The sequence below is a fragment of the Squalius cephalus genome, assembly GCF_949319135.1.
Source record: "Squalius cephalus genome assembly, chromosome: 4".
Classification (NCBI taxonomy): Eukaryota; Metazoa; Chordata; class Actinopteri; order Cypriniformes; family Leuciscidae; genus Squalius; species Squalius cephalus.
In genome coordinates, this window is record NC_137125.1 from 45221523 (window position 1) to 45235128 (window position 13606).

General features: G+C 38.4%; 1 protein-coding gene across 23 annotated transcripts in view; it reads left to right on the top strand.

Moving 5' to 3' along the window:
* The window catches only part of grip1 (glutamate receptor interacting protein 1), a 248060-nt gene extending 237843 nt beyond the window's left edge, over positions 1–10217 (top strand). For 9 of the 23 annotated variants that reach the window (XM_079868988.1, XM_079868976.1, XM_079868966.1 and 6 more), the window contains 7 exons: positions 3124–3292; positions 5184–5222; positions 5512–5623; positions 5782–5826; positions 9033–9263; positions 9351–9497; positions 9589–10217. In XM_079868988.1, the coding sequence (XP_079725114.1) occupies positions 3124–3292; positions 5184–5222; positions 5512–5623; positions 5782–5826; positions 9033–9263; positions 9351–9497; positions 9589–9852 (1007 nt within the window). In that variant the 3' untranslated portion in view covers positions 9853–10217. The remainder of the gene's footprint in view (positions 1–3123; positions 3293–5183; positions 5223–5511; positions 5624–5781; positions 5827–9032; positions 9264–9350; positions 9498–9588) is intronic. The other 14 variants (XM_079868981.1, XM_079868983.1, XM_079868985.1 and 11 more) reach the window with 3 other exon arrangements.
* Positions 10218–13606: the final 3389 nt, after the last annotated feature.

Sequence of the window (13606 nt, forward strand, 5' to 3'; positions counted from 1 at the left end):
TCTATTGGCCCGTATGGGATTCAACTAGTAAACAGCTGTATCCGGAGATAAGGCAAAAGCTGACTCTGAACTTGATACCTGGAATGAAAAGTTAAAGAAATCATGTGTCTTGCGTCTAATAAGATTAATAGTCTACCTGCATGCAATATTCAATCTTGCAGAGTAAAACATTTCTGTTGGGCTAAGCAGAAAGACTTCCCAGACACACGTGTCACTATTTAGCAAGAATTTATGTTAAGTTAATAATAATAATAATTGTATGTGTATATATATAAATAGATATTTACACACACACACACAGATATACTGTATATGTGTGTGTGTGTATATAAAACAAATATTTATGTAATATATTTTTCAAAAATATTATTTGAAATATTTATAAATAGTTTTCCTTTTATTTATTTGTTATCCCAGAATGCACTAAAATTAGTTTATGTATTCAATTTTTCTATTATACCCATTTGATTTATTTGGCATATTTTGTACTCTTCCTACAGTTTGTAGTTAGTGGTATTGTTAATAAATCATTTCTATTGACTTTTGTACAATTAACAAAATTGACGGCAAAACCAGTTTAGAATTACTGGTATAGAGTTACTCTTGAGTTAGTTTTCTCTCTTGTTTTTTCAAGAGAACCTGTTTTGTCTGTCTTATTTGTTGGGACCTTTAGAAAGCAAGGCATAAAAATAACAATGCAATATTATAATCTAAAATAACATGCTTTATAACAGTCATTATTTGTGACGTTTGGTGCCACTATGACCTCCTCTGCACTGTTTCCTTGCCTTGCGCATTAATTAGCTTTGTGCACTTTACCATGCACAAGATTTCAAGACATCGCTGCTGGTTTTGTTTGTCTTTTTCTGCACAGTGCGTATGAGCAACATCATTAGCATGCAGCTGCGCATGTGCAGTTTAGAGGGATATTAATGTATCATCATTCAGCATTTCCAAAACTTCTTTCCTTGAAAAAGGGACATAACTCTAAAATAGCTATCAAGAGTCTCATTAAGGATTCCTCCACCTTCTCGAGCCCTGAGGGGTGAACAAATCACAAGCAGTTAATCCTTATTGAGTTGCTGGTGAATCTTAAAACCCTGAGGCTATGCAAGCGCTTTGCGGTGGTCGCCGAGGGAGAATCAGACCAAAGCGTATAAAACACAATGGCGTGACTCCCTCCGGAGATGAGTGTGTGAACACAGCTAGCATGTTGTTCTCCACTCTCCCTATAGTCCTCACCCTGCCCTCCAGCAGTCTTGAGCCAGATTAATGAGCGGAGCCTGGGAACCCGTGCATCCAGGAGCTCCTGCGCCGGTGTTGTGTGAGAGTGCAGCGTAATGCAGAAATGTACACTTTCTTCTGGGAAACATTTATTGCCACTGCTTTTTTTTTTTTTTCTCATTTACAGTCAAATTGATCCCCCCCCTCCCCTCCCCCTCCCCCTCCTCCCCTCCCCCTCCTCCCCTCCCCCTCCTCCCCTCCCCCTCTCCCCCTCCTCCCCCTCTCCCCCTCCTCCCCCTCATATCAGCAGGCTAATGTTGTGCGCAGGGTACAATAACACTTGCCAAATGCGAGTAATGTTGTGACCTCGCCAGTTGGGTTGTAACTGTAGCAGGAACAACATAATGCATTTTGTCAAATAACTTTTATTTATTTATTATGGAAGCTTGTTTCCGCCACAAAATAAAACATTTTAAAAGATAATTGCGACTTTTTATCTCACAATTGCGAGTTTACATCTCGCAATTCTGACTTTATTTCTCAGAATTGCAAGATATAAAGTCAGAATTGCGTGTTATAAAGTCAGAATTGCGAGATATAAAGTCAGAATTGCGTGTTATAAAGTCAGAATTGCGAGATGTAAAGTCAGAATTGCGTGTTATAAAGTCAGAATTGCGAGATGTAAAGTCAGAATTGCGTGAAATAGTCGCAATTGCGTTTTATAATGTCAGAATTGCGAGATATAAAGTCGGAATTGCGTGAAATAAAGTCGCAATTGCGTGTTATGTCAGAATTCTGACTTTTTCTCACAATTGCGACTTTATATCACGCAATTCTGACTTTATAACACATAATTGCGACTTTATATCTCGCAATTCTGACATCTTTTCTAAGAATTGTGAGATATAAACTCACAATTGTGAGATAGAGAATTCTAATTCCAATTTTTACCTCAGAATAGTTTATATCTCGCAATTGCGACTTTATATCTCAGAATTGTGACTTTATATTTCGCAATTGCGACTTTATATCTTGCAATTGCGACTTTATTTCTCAGAATTGCGACTTTATTTCTCAGAATTGCTTCATATCTCGCAATTCTGAGAAAAAAAGTCAATTCTGACTTGATATATCGCAATTGTGAGAAAAAAAGTCGCAATTATTATTATTTATTTATTATTCAGTGGCGGAAACAAGCTTCCATAATTTATAGTAATTAAACTATGTTGGTTATTTTTATTTCAATGCAATCATTTACCTTGAATTTAGCTAAACTATCTCGTAGTTGTAGATATAATAATATTAGTTTTTCTCAATGGATTTAGGTATTTTATCTAAACTGAATTTAGCATTATTTTTTGTTGTTAATGTTATCATCATCTTGGTACAACATTGTTCATCATCTTTACAATAAGGTTCCCATTAGTTAACGCATTAATGCACAATACAATGAACAATCATTTTTTTACATGATCTATTAATCTGTTAATGCTAGTAAAAATACAACTGTTAATTGTTTGCTCGTTAGTTCACAGTGCATTAACAGATACAACTTTTGATTTTAATAATGCATTAGTAAATTATGAAATTAACACTAAGGTTAATAAATGCTTTACAGGTATTTTTCATTGTTAGTTCATTTTATTGTTAATAAATAGCACCTTAATGTTACCATTATCATTAATAATAATAACGTTTTTTTGTTTTGTTTCAATAGAAGCATTTAGCTAATTTATCCAAACTACATTTATTATTATTATTTTGATAATAAACATACAAAATACAATTTCAAGGCATGTAAGAAATATTCATGGATAGTACATTTTCTCAATTCACCCGCTATTGGCAAGAGTGGCAAAAAAGTAAATTTTGGACTCTGGTTGTGTGTGTTTGTTTTAGCTCCCACGGGTTTCCAGGCATCGGGCTACAGTTTCCACAGCCATGAGTGGAGGAATGCCAAGCCCAGCCGGGGCAGCCTCTCCCCGGTCAACAGCAGCCGGCAGAGGAACAACATCATGCCAGACTTCGGACTCGGTGTGGATGAATGGGACAGGCCAAGCGCTAGCGGGTACGTCAACATACTGCCTGTAAACTATGCTCAGTCGTTTAAATTCACTATTTTGTAGGAATAGTTCACTATGTGCTCAGCCTCAAGTAGTTCCAAAACCATATGGTATTTTTTTTTTCATGGAATATTCTTTTCTGTAAGGGGAGAAACTAATCATACAGGTTTGGAATAACATACAATAATGGGAAAATTCATTTTCATTTTTGGGTGAAATATTAAGTATATATTAAGGCCGCCAGGTTTATTAGATGGTTAATGTGATATCTTGAATTCATTGGATGGATTTTATACTGCATTAGCAAAGTACACAAGACTTGAAAATAGAGTGAAATAGATTAATTTTTTCTGCCATTGAAGACATTAATATTCCATGAAAGTTATTACCTCTTTATTTCCCTAGAAATGAAGTACTGAAGTGTCAATATCCATTGAATCACGGACTAGTTTAGTGCCAGCCTGTACAAAAAGGTATTGTGTGAAGGCAGGCAATGCTGCTTAATGTTTTGTTGACTTCTCAAATTCATTAAATTCTAAAGACAGTCTCAGAGGAGACCATCAGTACAATTTTTAAGAAGTGAACTGACTTTAATGTTCACATTAAGTGTGTCTTCTGTGTGAAATAGTCTTTGTTTCAACCTAAAATGTGACTCTCAGTCATAATATTAACTCAGCTGTACGGTACATTTGCAGCACATTGTATTGTCAAAAAGGCTGTTACTGGAGCTTTGATCGATCGCTTTTGGAGTGATTCTGCTTTATTCTTTGTTAGCCCGTGCTGTTGAATATTTGTAATTCAGATTCATTGTGCTGTAGATCAAAAGCTTAAAGGGCCCCTGTGTGCAGCAATGAAGCCAGCGGCTCTTCGGAAGAAAGAAGGCCTTTTTAAAGTATTTAGCTGACACTAGAGTTATGATCACCCTTTGAGGTTTTGTCTCAGGATTGTACAGTTTCCATTTAATGGTGACTGTGCGCTGCCTTAAAGTTGACATCAAAGTTGACCTCATATACTTGGTTTCTTAATACACATCCCGGGTCTTATTGTGCCAATTTTTCCACAAAGTTCAAAATCAGGGGTGTAGGAATGACCTGAAAAGTGGACACATTATAAATCAGCAGCTGGCTCATGAATATTAATTATCTGGCATAACCTTCATCCAGTAGTTGTAATTGATTGGCTAAATAGCAGACGAGTGGGTACTAACCATGTTAGGATTACCACTTACCAATGGCGAATTTATTTATTTTATTAACGATTCAAATAGTTGGCACAGGCTTCGTTTTGGTGTTTTACGCTGCTATTTATTTTTTTATTCACACTATGGCTAAGCAAAACAATATTACCAACATTTTTGGGAGATAATTATATTTAAAAATATATATATAATTCATTATATTTTCTTTTTTTTTCTACTTTTTTAGTAGTTGCAGTGCCTCTATTTTTTCTTTCACTCATGTTTGTTACACATATGTTGTATTATGGATGGGAGAAAAGTGGGTTGTGAATGCCATTTCATGTTTGTCAATTTTAGGAACTATAACAAATCATCTGGAAAACATGTCTAAATCTCATATAGCCTACTCTAGCAATACAGAATAAAAATAAATGCTCTGAGAAGAAGAAACAACCTGTACTTTCATGCATTCAGTCTTTTCACATATTGTCAGCATTCTGTATTTAAATGCAAAACTTCCCCCATCTACTCCAACACATTTTTCTTTGTCGTTTGAGAGTGGTGGTGAAATGCTTTTTAGACGAAGGCGCTCAAAATGTGTTATGTACAGGATGTAAAAGCTAAAACACCGCTGTTAAAAAGTGACAGACTGAGTGATCTGGTTTGACTCTATACCCATGCCGTTTGTGTTATTGATTGAAGCTGATCTCCCATTACAGGGCATCCACGCTCCCCACCGGTTTAATCTCAGACAGCAGGTGAGGTTCAGTGCTGTGTGCCTGTTAACCTGCACTGCTTCCCCAAACCAATCCGGCCCTTTCACTTCATAACCCAAAGCCCCACAATCCACCAAGGACATCACCGCCTATCACAGTGTGTCCGACCGCACGCGGTGTGTCTGTATGTGTCTCTCTTCAAGAGCCCCACCATAGCCTGCACAGATCATTGGTCGTCCCCTGCGTTCATCACTGTTACACCTGCCTGCTCATTGGCCGCCGTAGTTTTCACGTACTAGGCGGTTAAAACGTCCCATTGTGTTTCAAACAGGTTTACAGTGGGGCACGATGGGACGGAGCCAGACCAGGAAGAGAACTTCTGGTCCCAAGCGCTCGAAGACCTGGAGACGTGCGGCCAATCCGGGATCTTGCGAGAACTTGAGGTAACTTGGGAAGAAAAATGCCATCCGTTTGTGTTCATTTCCCTCTCCCCACGTTCACCCTTTAGCTCTTTCCATTCATCAACCCCCCCTACACAATCTTTTTTCAGTAGCATGCAGTACCAACCCTTGTTTTGTGTAACAGCTCCTTCTTTTTCCAGGACAAGCCAGACAGGCTTCTGAATAAGAGAAACCTGGCCATCTTGGTACCCCTTTCTTTCCTTTGGGCTTCCTCTTTGCTTGTAGCGCTGGCACCCAAGTGCTCTCGTCCTGCTAATGGGCTCAGTGTCTCTTGCTGGGGGCCTGCTTGAAAGGGGGGGGGGGGGGGGGATTCGCAGACAACCACTATTGGCATCCACTTCAGATCCTGGGGGTGCATTCAAAACGCATTATGACGCGTTAAAGGTGTCGTTCACCCGGATTCTGTCATTTTAATCACAATTGTGTTGTTCCAAATCATAAATCTCTTTCACAATTATGTTAGGGATATACCTACTGAGTAATTTTGTAGCCAGATTTTTTTATTTTAAATAAATAAATAGTTGATTTTCATCTGAGTAATGTAAGTTAAAATATACTTTAAAACCAGGAAATTTCAAAACTGCAATTTCCAGGCTTGGGGAAAAAAACCGAATTATTTATTTAAATCATAGTGAATATATTTACTATTTTTTGCCGTTATACTCATTGGCCAGAAATTGCTCTTGTAAGTGCAACATCTTTATCCAGTCACTGCAAACATGGTTTATTTTATTATTATTTATAAATGATTATAGTATTTCATATTTTTTTTATTAGCTTTTATTTTTATATTCTAATGCTTAGGCTAATGGTTTTCATTTTAATGCTTTTGAAAATATTTACAATTAAATGTTTAAATATTTCTATTTTAGTTTTAGTAATTTTAGTTCTGCTTCAACATACTTCATATATTTGCCAAGGCAACATTAAGTTAAGTTTAACTTTTACATCTAAAATGTATATTTTGTTTCAGCTTTATTACTGAAATAAGGGTAGTTTGTTTTAGTTAACAATAGCAACACTGCTGGAAACGATCATTACATCAACAGTAATTTTCTTCAAAAGATAACTTCAAAAACCTATGTTTTTCTTTTGAATTGAATGGACTGAATTAATGGACAATATGCATTAATACTAACATGTTTTTGTAAAATAACGATTTAAAAAGCATTTGCACTCACTCTGAGCTCGCGAGGAAACCCATTTGAAAACTAGGTTGTCGTCATTAGACTAATGAACAAACTAGTCTATTTTAAGGCTATCACATTGCTGTTGTTTCACATGTTGTTATTCAGAAAAACAAGTGGTGAAAATCTTTGCCTGTTAACAGCAAGGCCTGCTGTGAAGAAAATGTTCTCTGACGGCACAGGGACACACTGATATCGGTCTGAGCGTCTCATTGCAGTTTTCTTCCCACCATAAAGCAGATCCTCATCTTGTGGGATGCATGACTCTAACGAGAACTGAATATTCCAATAAGAATCGAAATATTGCCACACTTGGCTCTGCCTGAAAGTACACGGCAGCATCTCTCATCAACCTCGACACCATGTATTCTCGCACACAACATGTTCAGGTGACAGATTTCATTAGTGCAAATTTCAAATAGTGTTTTTACTGGTCGACTTTTTGTCCCTCATACAAAGCTATCGTATGGCTTCAGAAGACTTGGAATCATTTGTACTACCTTGTGTGTCATTTTTGGATCTTAACTGTTCTACCATAAAATCCCTTTTCATGTGGAAGAATTAAGTCAAACAGGTTTGGAACAACATGAGGGTCTGTAAATAATGGCAGAATTGTTATTTTTGGGTGAACTATCCCTTTAAATACTATAAAAGACAAAAAAAAAAAAGTAAATAGAACTTCTTGGAAAATGGCTTTAGACTGCTGTTAATTGCATTTTATTTTTTGTCAGTCTCAGTCACAGTAGATAATATCTGCTGTCATGTCACACAATGGTGAATTTGACATGCTTTGTGGCTAGCCTTGAAACATTTCATGAAAGCAGATTGATTTTCTTGCCTTTGCTTTATCAGGTACCTCGAGTTAAACCCAGACCGCAGGTAGACGTCAGTGCAGAGAAGCTTTTAGTAAGTTAGGGATCGCTTTGAAAGCTCTTCACTTTCCATCCCACTTGTCTGTGGAAACACGATAAAATCAAAAGCCTTTTACGCTGAATGTACCCTTTGGCCTCAATTGGATTCGATGAAAGTGTTTGCCTTTGGTTTGTGTCAGTAAAATGTACTATTGAGCTCGGAACGGCCCGAAAAACATTGTGCGAAAAGTACACGTTTTCATTTTTCACATGCTGATTTGATCGAATGTTATGTCAAGGTGCATGATTACATGTCTGATCACTGGTTTAATTATTTTTTTACACTGCTTACCACAAATGCATCGGCTTAGAAGAGTTTTCTGTGTGGTCACCTGTCATTAACCTGGAATCTCCATTCCATGCAGTTTGAGTGAGATTCACACAAACTAGCAAATGACGGTGGATTGAAAGAACGAAGGCATGTGGGCTCATGTAAAAGCATGATGGAAGAGCTGCAGCAAGGCTTTTGTTGTGAAAATATTTCAGTATTGTGTAGTAATGTCCCCGGTAAAAGTCTGTACCAGAACCAGGCTCTTTTTGAAGATCATCTTCAAAGGACTCCAAGAAAAATCTAAAAAAAGCCCACCGTTCATCACCGTCAATCATTGCCATGGCTTGCCATGGTGGAAGTCAAAGCGGTTCAAACCGCCCATTAGTGTGTAAAAATGCATGTTACTAAGAGTTTGTGTATAGTTGTCCATCAGCATTTTGCTTCTTATAACACACTAAACAGGAAGTGTAACACAAACTGTTAATGAAATGCTTAAAATGTCACCCTTTGTACTGTACACTTAATTTCACTGACAATTTAATTTCCATACAGTACCGTTCAAAAGTATGGGCTTGGTAAGATTTTTTTTTAAATGTTTTTGAAAGAAGTCTCTACACCGTGTCCTAACTACACGCGACGCCGCAACACGCGATAAAAGGTATCTTTTCCATGTTAATCAGAGTCGCGACGATTCTATTTTAGAAACGGTCTATTTAAACGTTACATTTGTTTTCAAGATTCCTTAATGAAAAGAAAGTTTAAAAGAACAGCATTTATTTGAAACGGAAATCTTTTGTAACACTGTAAACGTCTTTACTGTCACTTTTGATCAATTTAATGCATCCTCGCTAAATGAATTTCTTAAAAAAAAGAGAAAGGCTATCTGATCCCAAACTTTTGAACGGTAGTGTAAACTAAACATTATTTATAAAGTGTGTTTTGAGTGCATTTATCGGTATATAACCTTCTCATCACTTACATTTACTCGTACTCAGCTCAGTTCCTCATGGTTTTCCCTGTAGGCCACCATCATGTCGGGCAGCTCTTTAAGTCTAAACCACGACCCTGCGCCCACCCGAAGCCATCTGGGCCGTCAGGCCAGCTTTCAGGAACGTGGCAGCAACAAACCACAATACACACAGGCAAACCGCAGCAACACCCTGCCCACCGACGTCGGCAAAAAAGCTTTCTCCATGAGGAGAATGAAGCAGGAGATCAAAGACATGTCACCTACCCCAGTTGAGCTCCATAAGGTGGGAATACTGGTCTTTTGGTCATTTCTCCATTCAATTATCGTTATACAGCAGGTTTAATGTGTGTAACTGCTCCCACATTCCCAGATGAGTCTGTTGAAGGACTCAGACCTTGAGGACTTTGGGTTTAGTGTGTCTGATGGGGTCCTGGAGAAGGGGGTTTATGTTAACAATATCCGTCCGGGTGGCCCTGCTGAAATCGGAGGCCTGAAGCCATACGACAGACTGCTACAGGTGAGCCACTGTGATGCAGTCCCGCTAAATTATGGGTCACCAAGTACATTAGAAATTGTACCTCTAAATTTTTTCTTGCTTTGTGCCACAGATAAACCACGTCCGGACTAGAGACTTTGACTGCTGCTTAGTAGTTCCTCTCATAGCAGAGTCCGGGAACAAACTGGATCTAGTCATAAGCCGGAACCCGGTTTCCTCGCTGACCTCAGAACTGAACCCGTTGTCCAATGACGAGGCTGTGAACTGGACTGACTCCGGGGACCCTCTCGAGCAGCCCGCTGCAGGGCTGGAGCAGGGCCAGCACAACTCCACGCTAGCGGGACTAGAGGACAGAGACCCCAACAAGACCTTATAGCAGAACTCCTCCAAGGTGCCTGCAATGGAGCGCTCCTCCTCATGGTGCTAAAGCAAACCCTCCCCTCCCTAAACGGCTCCCTCTAGTGGAGGAAAACGAGGGGCTTGTTGTCCTTTAGCACACACCCAGTCCCTTTCCTAAGTCAGAGCATGAACCACCGTGACTGAGAGGTCCTTTCCTGACACGCTGGGTGTGTTTTTACCCTGTGAAAAAGGCGGCGAAGACCACACTGACCTCTTGGAAAACCAAATTGTGAGAAAAAAAAAACCTGAAACAGTGCCATCCCTGATTTTTATTGCCAATAAACAAGAATAGTTTTAAGGACAACTCAAAAAAAAAAAAAAAAAAAAAAAGCAGCAGCAAAAGATGCATAAAAGCAACACTGAGACTTTTACTTGTAATATCGGACTGGCCACTCTGTGATCGTCCGTGTTTGTGTGAGTTCGAATGTGTGTGTGTGTGTGTGTCCCGAGACTTTATTTCACAAGCCTCCACGAAGTCTGTCAAAGTCCCACATCCGAAACGCAACCGTCGACCCTCCTATTTTTGTGATGCTGAAACACAAGTGTGTGTATAGTGTATGTCCGTGTATTTCCTTCTATCTGATGCCAAGGTCAGAGCTGGTCCCTTTTCTTGCTCAACAAGAGAGGATAAAGCTGTGTGTAGGGGAAAAAAATAATCAGCACAATGAATTCGGTAGCCATTTTTCAATTGTGACTGAATTTGGGTTATAACCTAATGCATGAGACCTTTTAATAAACTATTTTGTAGTACTTCTGTCCAAAAAAAACAAGAGCTTGGCTACACGAGAAACACCATGTTTTGGTTCTCTTTTCATGGCAAATATGAAATCCTATGTCACTCATAAGGAGAGGGTGGCACAAAGGCACCTTATCTTGAAATTGGATAGATGTCTATTTTTATGAATAGAGGCGGATGATTTATAAGGGATGTGTGTGATTTTGAGCGGTGGCTGGTTAGCATGAGGTCACTATCGACCATGTACCGGAGCAGACTGATGGCACGGGAGAAGGTCATTCGGTTCGGAAACTCTTTGTACTTTGTTAGGTAACCGCCGTAGGTCTGCGGTCTCCAGACTCTCGCCCCACTTTTTGAGGAAATCCATCATTGGCCCAAAGGATAGAACAGCTTATTTATTCCGACATCAATCTCCTAAACGAAAACGACTTTTTTTTAAAAACGATATTGTTTACTCCGCTGTCTGTGATAAATGAGAATATAACGAACAAATTCATCTCATTTGCTTAAATTTGCAGTGCCCACTTATGACAAAAACACGAGCATGGGGTTGATGTCCATGAGAAAAAAAAAATCCTGAAAAGACTTTTGTATTCCTCACACCAATGTTTAAATAGTTATAAATCATTATGGTAATTTGTATATGGTACTGTTATGGTTTTATGTCTCATCTGACATTTTTTTTTTCCAAACTGTGTAAGCCCAAAGGGTGCGCAATTTGTTTTTTAAAGAGAAAAAAAAAAAAAAACGAGTGTCAAATCATGAGAATGGGGTTTCCTACCGTATGTGGTAGACCACTAAACATCACATTTGTAGCTCTGTTTGGAAAAAAATGATGTTAGTAAAGAAAAAAATGCCATGGGTAAGCTGCTAATGGCAATGAAGAGCCTCACCCACCTGTGTGAAACTGTGCTTTTGATTGAGTGATGTCACCCTCATTTGTCAGTGCTCAAAGATCCTGTCTACTCACTATTTTTAAATGGCACATTGTGGTCCAACTACTGAACCGAACAAAAACCCCATCAAGCCCACTTGATGGAGAAAGTTTGCCGATGATGAAAAGGTGTCTTTATTTGTTGTTCTATTTCAGATAAACCTTCAGGTACGGGTTCATTCCCCAAACTCATGCACTGAGCAACTCACTGAGATGTTTCTCAAATGCATAAACGCTACATGTTGAATTATGGTTCTCAAGGCCTGATTCAAGAGTTAGTTGTCACTTTCATTGCAACACTTTCCTTGACCTCGACCTAAATTTGTCACAACATTTCACTGTGTTACTGCAAATACACTGGTCAAGTGAAAAGAAGAAAAAAAAACTCATTTTTTCCATTTGTGGAAACGTTTAGTGAAGTCAAGCACTGCCAGTTAAAATAGTGGGTGTCCATTTTCAGTATACGATGAATTTGATTCAATGTCACAGTTATGTCCCTGAAATATTGTATTTTTATTTCTAATGGACAGGTATTATGAGCTGTAAAGTATTTTTGTACAAATTTAATACTTTGTTAGCATGATGTTTATCGTCTATGTATAAATTTGGGGATTCCTACAGCTGTAATCCTTTGTATGGCCGACGAACAGAGAAACAATAAAACGACATAACGAGTGGAGAGATGACACCGAAATGATCTCTTGATCTCATGTGATACTTTGATGCGGGTACTTTATACGAGGTGCTATTTGAAGATTCCCTTCCACGCACATTGATATAATTGTAAAGGAATAAATAACTGGCTAGAGCTGCACGATTCTGGATGAATTGAGAATCACTTTTCTTTTCTCAAACAGAGGTCACGATTCTCCAAAATAACATGTAATTTAAGTTCTGACAAACTGTTAAATGCTTTAGTATATTTCAAATATTTAGTTAATCTGAATTATTTAAAAAACTCAGTTTGAGTGAATGATTCAGTGACTTGCTCATAGATACACTTACTGAATGAATCAGCTTTTTTAAACGAATCTCTTGAATGAATGAATGATTCAGCGACAAATGCATTTTTAACAGTCTCTTGTCACAACCTGGTGGCAAAACGACATAAATGATTCAGTGACTTGCTCATAAATACACTTACTGAATGAATCAGCTTTTTCAAACGAATCTCTTGAATGAATGATTCAGTGACAAATATATTTTTAACAGTCTCATCAAAACCCGGTGGCAAAACGACGTAATCGATACAACCGTTATTTGAAGCGTCATGTAACTTTAAAAAAGGTGATTTGCTCAGTGTTTTATCCGAACTATAATCTTTTATCTCAGTACTTCTGTGATAATATGATTTTGTAACACAGAAATAATAGCCGCTTTCCGACCAAGTAGTTACAGGAACTTAGTTATAGGAACTGTCCACTTCTAAACAGTTCTATGAACTACTCTCCCCCAAACTCGGGTTTGCTGTTTGCGTTCGCACTGGCCAAGTGGCCATAGGAACTGGTAGGAGGGGTAAGGGAGTAACGCAAGCACGGCGACTTTTATTTTGACGGAGCGACGGACCTTTATTTTGACGACGCTGAGAATGCCAGAGCAAACAATGCTCGCATTCTCTGTGTTCATTAGTTAGCGATCTGTCTAACAGTACTGTTTAACATGTTATTAGATAGAATTGTTATAGAAAGTACACAGTATATGAAAAAAAAGTTATTAGCCTATGCCATGTGGTTGATGTCCAGTGTTGCTAGCTGAGCAGATACATAATCATGTTTGACTTGGTCCCCTCAAAGTTGCGTTGGATTTTCTCTTCAGCATAGAGGCCCATCTATCACTGTTTTCCATGTTTGTATCTAGTTTCTGGAGTAAATATATAGGCTATAATCTGTGTGTTTATATCTGTTTTAAAAATGGCAGGTGCTGGTGTTTTGCGTGTGTTCACGGGTAGTTCCTATAGTGCTGGTTTAGACCCTACTCTGAAGTAGGAGCTAAATTAGTTCCTCCAAATGGAGTTCCTAGAACTAAAGTCGTTCCTAGTCGGCGTGTTCGCACCGCAGGAAC